Raw genomic sequence first — 7,613 nt, 5'->3', positions numbered from 1 at the left:
CCGACAGTGCACTGAATTTAGTGCACTGTCGGCTTTCCCAATCTGTGCCCCGGGTGAAGAGTTAGCAGTGCAAGTACCGTAGCTCTTTACAGTCAGAAAGGTGTTCCTGACTGTCAGTCAGGAACATCCTTCTCCACAGCAGCGCCTATAGCACTGTGTTGTGTGAGCGGGGAGGAACGCCCCCTCCCTCTCCTTCCTGATAATACTCGTCTACACGAGTACTGTGAGCAGAAGGAGGGGGTGTTCCTCCACACTAGCACAGCACTATAGGCGCTGCTGTGGAAAAAGACGTTCCTGACTGACTGTCAGAACACCCATCTGACGATCACCCTGGGCACAGATCGTGAAAGCCAACAGTGCGCTGAATTCAGCGCACTGTTGGCTTTTAAGCAGTATATATAGGGTGGGCCATACGTCCCTCACCACCCCTATAAAATGAGAACCACATGAAATTTAGTAACCAAATGTCATGATATATGGTTTGGCAGTGGGGGAAAAACTTTTAGGCTATGTTACCGAGTTGGCAGCCATCTTGAAATTCGCCATCTTGGATGCAACTGTACTTTTTCAAATGGGAAGGGGGTGTTGTGATACATCAAATCGATAAAGAATTTGATGAGGAATTTAAAGGTGTGCTTGGTTTTGACATATCTTTATTCCTTGACATGTTATTGACATTTTTGTGTGGTATGACTCACACAGCTCACAGAATGTGCTCAAAATGTTGTCCATTGTTTTGAATCGTCAATGCAATTCTCTTCTCCTAGGCCCGATGCCCTGCACGTAACACATCAGCGGTAATGCTTTGACAGGCCTTCGGTGTTCCTGGTGTTCCACATTGTGGATTTTCACTGCATAAACCAACGCCTTCAAGTGACCCCACAAATAAAAGTCCAATAGGGTCAGATCAGGTGAACGTGGGGGCCACTCCACTGGCCCACGACGACCGATCCATTTCCCAGGGAATTGTTCGTCCAGGAATTCACAAACGTTACATCCATAATGGGGAGGTGCACCATCTTGTTGGTAAGATTCAGGAAAGGTGCCTTGTTCTGTGCACAGTGAAGGAAACATCATCCCGGAGGAATTCCAGATACCAATGTCCAATGTGGGTCACTATCCGACCAATAGCGGTGGTTTTGCTTGTTCACTTCCCCATTCACATAAAAGTTTGCCTCATCACTGAAAAGGACCTTGTGGGTGAACTTTGGATCATGCTGCAATTTCTGGGTCATACATTGTGCAAATTCAACTCGCCGGTCGGGGTCATCTTCATTCAGATGCTGAAGCAACTGGATCTTGTAAGGATGTCAGTGCTGTGTGCTTAAGATCCGTCGAATGGAAGTTCGACTGATGCCAGTCTCCAGTGAAACACGGCGTGTGCTACGTTGCGGGCTTTTACTGAATTAAACTAGGATGGCCACTGATGTTTCATCATCCGTGGCTCTTCTCTTGCGTCCACTTCTGGGCATATCTGACACAGACCCCGTCTGGCGAAACTTGGTTAACAGGTGGCCGACTGCGGTATGGGAAATGGGTGGTCTGGTTGGGTGGCGAGCATTGAAATCAGTTGCGATAACACGATGATTCCGCTCACCTGATATCAGCACAATCTCTACCCTCTCCTCCTGTGTTAACTTGTCCATCATGTCACCAACCTGTAACAAACACAAAAATGTCAACATGTGAAGGAATAAAGATATGTCAAAACCAAGCACACCTTTGAATTCCTCATCAAGTTCTCTATCGATTTGATGTATCACAACATCCCCTTCCCATTTGAAAAAGTACAGTTGCATCCAAGATGGCGGATTTCAAGATGGCCACCAACTCGGTAACATAGCCTAAAAGTTTTTCCCCCACTGCCAAACCATATATCATGACATTTGATTACTAAATTTCAAGCGGTTCTCATTTTATAGGGGTGGTGCGGGAATTATGGCCCACCCTGTAGTCTGAACAAGTGTTAAATATATATTTAAGTGAGCAGTTTTCCTAAAGTAAAACTACTAAGGAACAAAACAAAACAAAAAAAAAACAAAAAAAAACAACACACCAAATCCCAAAAGAGCCAGTCATTGAAGTACAGATTAGTAAAGAGCAACCCAGATAAATAAAAGTGTGCAAATAGTTTAACAGTAGAAGTTCTTTACAACATGGTATAGCTTTACAGTTAGATTGATGGCTGATAATTCCTCAATCTCAGACAGAAAATCCTTTGGCGGCAGCCTGTTAATTCGTTTGACATTTAATTCTGAAAAAACTAAAAAACTTCAGCATCTTCAGCTGTCTACATTTAAAAAAAGAAGAAAAGAAACGTCGAACACACAAAACACATTCTGTATGCACATAAAAGGGTTGTGTGACACTCAACTTATCCCCTGTTATTTCCTCATGTCTTTTAAATGGAGTAGTGGTCATATCTTTTAGGACCCCAATTTTGTGCTTGCTGGGAAATCAAGCAGGTGGACTACCACAAATCAGACACTAGACCTTTATCCACATGATAAGGGATATGTTTAAAGGGGCTCTATCATTGGGAAAAGTCATTTTTAACTAATCACATCCTTGCATGGCCTTTAGAAAGGCTATTCCACACCTGCCTTTAGTATGTAAATTGCCTCAGTGGTTTCTGAATAAGTCCATTTTTATTCCTATGCTAATTAGACTGGTGCACGATACATCGTGCACCCCCTTTGCTATTGTTTCCTATGCACAGGCTGCTGCTGACTCAGCTTCCTGTTTGCACACACACACACACACACACAGGAGATAATAGAAGAGACAAGTGCTGCTGGGAACTTCCTCTGCTGGCTGGAAACTCATTAGCATATGAATAAAAACTGACTTATTCAGAAACCACTGAGGCAATTTACATACTAAAGTTAGGTGTGGAATAGCCTGTCTAAAGGCTATGCAAGGATGTGATTAGTTAAAAATGACTTTTTCCAGTGATAGAGCCCCTTTAATATGTGGCACAACCTCTTAAAAATGCACTGAATCTCCACTGTATAGAATATTATTTCACACACATTATCTGTAATGTAACAGTAGCCTTATAATCGTGTTGCTCATTCCATTCATATAATACAGGCACCATAAATGGATGGCTCCAGTGACCCACCATGGAGGGAGTGATCTCCCCACATCTGCTTTTAGGCAACATAAGATTATGAAATCTTATTCACACTCCTACATAAGAATGGGATTTTAACATCTTATATTCAAAGAGTTTTCTCTTGAAAGCAAATTATCCCTATCTATAGGATGCTGTTTTTCAGCCATCTCTGGCACTCCCATTGAAATGAATGGAGCAGTGTTCAAGCTGCCATGATCATTGCTCCATTTAGAACAGGGAAAATCTGACACTCACCGTTCAGAAAGTTATCCCTTATCCTATGAATAGGGGATAATGTTATTTACTGCTGATTGCATCACTACAAACACAGCTTTAAGGTTAATGCTCTGAAGAAACCCTACACTTACCTCATTTTGTTCCAGTCTTTTAGATCGAGAGGTTACTTGAGCCTTTGGTTTACCCCTCAATGGCTCTCTGGGCTCAAGTGTCAGATCTGTCCTGGGCTCTAGATGCATAAAACAAAACATTACACAAAGCGTTTACAAATCATCGTCCTTAACCAATCAACAAAAATTAAAAGTTTTTCCAACAATTTTGACACATCAAAACTGCTGAAACCACTAGGTAGGAGAGAATACAGTACAGAGCAAGGAACTCCGGAGACTTGTGAGGCAACACTCGGACATTTGCAATCATAGCAGAATGCAGATTTAGCGCCGGAGGGCACTCTGATGTTATGAGTAGGATCATACAAGCAGATGGGATTCATCTCAAGCAGTTAAAGTCTGCTCTCCAACAAAAATGGTGCACAGAGAATTCCTGATCTCAGGATTGGTAGGCATTCAAGAGGCCAGGGTCCCATTATACACCTACATCAATAAATATTATTGTTTCATAACAGTAAATAATTAGGGACTCCTAGCTTTACCGTCATTGTCACTGTATTGTCCAGCATCTGTATTTCCATTTTGCTTATTATCTGCAGTTGACAAGACTGCTACTGGGGGTGTAACAGGCGGCACATCCTGCTGCTCCTTCAGTTTTAAAAGCTTTAGCTCATAAACCCTCCTTGTACTGCCTGTAAGTCAGAAAAAAACAACATTGCAATACCTTAGTATAACTTTCTTGTGCGGCATAAAGTGGTGGCAAAATATTTTACTCAGAAAACATACCTTGAATAGGACCTGGTTTCATGCCATATTTAAGCAGTTCTTCCCTGAGCGCATCATTACTAAGAGAGAGTATGTCTTGCTCATTCTTCCCTTCTGCAGCGGGTTTATCCATATTTTTTGTCACTTTCTTAAAAAGAAGGAACATCTAGTACCGATTGTCACCTGGTTTATTAATCACATGTTAAAATGATGTGCTGTTATACATAGTGCAGGGCCTGAGTAGGTGATGCAATGCATTGGGACAGAGCAGAGTATATCAGCCATGATCTGTCACATGGAAAATGCAGGGCAAGCTGTAGGCAGCAGGAGAAGCTGAGCAGATTGGAGAAGTTATTGGAAAAAGATGCAGTATAATCTGTCATTTAGTTATAGAGGTTTCTGATCTTTCAATACTAAGAATTCAAGGAGGTGAATCTATCAGTGACTGACAGCTACTCAGTATGCAGTGAGAGGGGAGGCTGTCAATGCCGGGATAGGACAGTCATCTTGGCGAAAGACTAGAGATTCCAATTTAAAAAAAACCTGACATGTTTTAATGGATCTTTTCCCAAAATTTTTTACATCAATATGCTCAGCACCGTCTGCTCTATAACATGCATTCTGCAGATTGCACTACATTTTCTTAGTAACAGGTTCCCTTTAAGCAATTTCAAGCAGACTCTGCAGTTTTGCTAATACAAGTACCAGCCACCCAATGCATCTCCCACTCCCCAACAATGCCAACCTGATTGTTGTACATGGCACTGAAGACCATGCAGTTGTGCACTTCTACATCCATCTCACAGATGCTATCATTTACTGTGTTACTAAAAGTTGGTGCTTCCAGTTAAGGGGTTTCCCCATGAAAGCAAGCTGGGGGGACAGTACAGTACTACAGATCAGTGGGGGTACAGTACTCGGACACAATCAGCCCCCCATCCTGAATACAGTGGAGGTCTCCATCTTAACAAAAGTTAAGTTAAAGGGAACCTTTCACCACCTGTTTACATTACTAGTCACTGCTCCACTGATTCCAGTTAGAATTATTTCTCTAGCCTGTCCTGCTACTTAGGCTCTGTACTGTCAGGGGTCCGATGTCAGTCAGGGCTGTGATTCTGAGCTCTGATATTGGCTGCCTCTGAATCACACCCTCTTGTCTGACATTACAGAACTGACCTAGCACATCAGGCTCACTCACATAACAGCAATCAGTTCAAACACTGCATCAAAACCAGGACCTTGGAGGACCGCATGTTTAATTTTCTAGGAAATCAATTACTACGTTTAAATAGAGATTCCCTTGAAGGAACAGAAAGCCATACAACTTCTCAGGACATCACCATGAAGTCACATGTCCGAAATGAGAAGGATTCCATTCGTTTTCAGATACAAAGAAACCAAAGGTACTATTCCGTTATCGGGCCAGCAGCAGCGCAGTTCAGCAGCAGCTTTCGGGACAGCAGTTCAGCAGCGGGAATTACAATGACATCCGAGGACTGCTGGCCCGATGCTTGTGCCCAGTAACCAGTACATCGATGACCCCCCTCCCCCATCCTTCTCCTCCTGCCAGTGCTGCCCCCCAGCTCTCCTTACATCTTCCCCGTACCCTCTCCCCGCCACACGACTAGGCCTCACCTCAGCGCTAGTACCGAGACCGAAAGGAAAGACACCGGGGCTCAATCCAGGCCCTGACAAGAAACACGCCGACTATAGGAACGGTGAGCTACAGCGAGCCGGAGGGACAAACTTTCTGCAGCGTCCGGCGGCTATCTAGTAGCATTCATTGCTCAAGATTTACGGTGAGGCCTATTACAGGGAGAGGGTACGGGGCAGATGTAAGAAGAGCTGGGGGGCAGCACTGGAAGGAAGAGGAGGATGAGGGCATCGATCGATGTACTGCCTACTACACACAAGCACGGCCTCTATCATCGGGCCAGCATCGGCTTAGTCATGTGGCGGGGAGAGGGTACGGGGTAGATGTAAGGAGAGCTGGGGGGCAGCACTGGAAGGAGGAGGAGATGGAGGGGGGGTCATTGATGTACTGGCTACTGGGCACAAGCATCGGGCCAGCAGTCCTCGGATGTCATTGTAATTCCCGCTGCTGAACTGAACTGCTGTCCCGAAAGCTGGTGCTGAAATGCGCTGCTGCTGGCCCGATAACGGAATAGTACCAAACCAAATAACATAATTGACTTCTACATATTGAGTGACCTATAAACACAATTGAAGCAGGTGGAAGTTTATTCCTGGAGTGCTCCTTTATAGTCAGGCTATTGCTAGGTAGGGGGTGAACTGTAGGGATTACTGACAAGGCATCCTGATTCCCTCTGTAAAGGTCTGTCCAGTCACCAGCAGCCCCTGACCCTCTCTTTGGGGTGCACATACATCTGAAATCCATGACAGACTACAAGAAAGCAAAGCCAACCACAGCATCAAGATAATAACTGATCCAAAACCAAGAAAAAAGGCGGGAAGCTGCCTCTCGGCTCCTCCAGGGGGCGCTCTAGAAAAATAAGTAGTAGAAACAGGACCCTGAAATCCCTGAGGTAATGTAGACTAAGCTGCAATGTTATCCATCTGGCATGTCCACTTTCTGAACCGTTACCCAACACCACATCGCCCTATGTGCCCCGACAACACCTCGCTCCGCAGACTGGAGTGGTATCGCCCGGGCACTGCTGCCATGCGAGGGCCTCATTCATTCGGCAATACTTGCGGCAGGTCACTCCAGAGCCACGCAGTGAGAAAACTAAGCGCAGCGCTCCCCGCACCTCACAGCCCTCCTAATGCTCACCCGTCCCGGCGGCCGTCCTCTGCCCCGCACCGGTGTGGACTCCTTCTCCTCGTCACTGGAGAAGTCCGGAGTGGCGCGGTTACGGGCAGTCAGGTGCTGGCGGTACAGCTGCACATACACGTCCTTGCGCTGGTCACCGCTCGGCAGCTCTATCTTGTTTGCTATCAGTTCGTTCTTCAGTTTCTCTTTGGTGAGAACTGAGGGGTCTTCCAAGTACTCAGACATGGTGCGCGCATGCAGCCTACCACCGTCTAACCGTAATCACCCGCCCTGCACGACAAGCCGCAAATCCCCGCCCTGACAAAAGGATGTCAATTGTTCAGAGCTGGGAACGGAAACAGGTTGCAGGCTAGAAACGGTAAAGACTAAATATTAGACACCGTAAGGACCTTCTGACAGCACAAGGTCACATGACCGGATAGGCGTGTCTTTAATTGTAAGCAGGACCTTCCCCTTTATCCCGTGTAGTGGAGCAACATGTAGAGCTGCGAGGTGCAGGGTGTAGTGAAGGGGGAAGATACAATAGGTGGACTTGAGGGGAGAGATGTGGGGGTGAAGGGTGTGGGGGGGAGAGATGTGGGGGTGAAGG

The 7,613-nt window shown here is 45.6% G+C and overlaps 1 protein-coding gene across 1 annotated transcript; it reads right to left on the bottom strand.

The window, feature by feature from the left end:
* Positions 1-673: 673 nt before the first annotated feature.
* LOC142204989 (lamina-associated polypeptide 2-like) lies at positions 674-7,396 on the bottom strand. Its single transcript, XM_075276334.1, has 5 exons — positions 7,025-7,396; positions 4,252-4,378; positions 4,008-4,157; positions 3,487-3,584; positions 674-1,658 (listed from the first exon to the last, which is right to left on the bottom strand). The coding sequence occupies exons 1-5, from the start codon at positions 7,247-7,249 to the stop codon at positions 1,407-1,409; spliced, it is 852 nt and encodes a 283-aa protein (XP_075132435.1). The 5' UTR covers positions 7,250-7,396; the 3' UTR covers positions 674-1,406.
* Between the last annotated feature and the right edge of the window lie 217 nt (positions 7,397-7,613).

Source organism: Leptodactylus fuscus, chromosome 5 (genome assembly GCF_031893055.1).
Source record: "Leptodactylus fuscus isolate aLepFus1 chromosome 5, aLepFus1.hap2, whole genome shotgun sequence".
Taxonomy (NCBI): domain Eukaryota; kingdom Metazoa; phylum Chordata; class Amphibia; order Anura; family Leptodactylidae; genus Leptodactylus; species Leptodactylus fuscus.
Note: the sequence above shows the minus strand (reverse complement) of the source record. Positions and strands in the feature narration are given on the sequence as shown.

Excerpts from the sequence above, each read along its gene's own strand:
- LOC142204989 (XM_075276334.1), bottom strand. The coding sequence starts at position 7,249 with ATGTCTGAGTACTTGGAAGACCCCTCAGTTCTCACCAAAGAGAAACTG. Across the intron at positions 4,379-7,024 it reads GAGGACGGCCGCCGGGACGG|AAAGTGACAAAAAATATGGA; the intron begins GTGAGCATTAGG and ends CTTCTTTTTAAG. Across the intron at positions 4,158-4,251 it reads GAAACCAGGTCCTATTCAAG|GCAGTACAAGGAGGGTTTAT; the intron begins GTATGTTTTCTG and ends TCTGACTTACAG.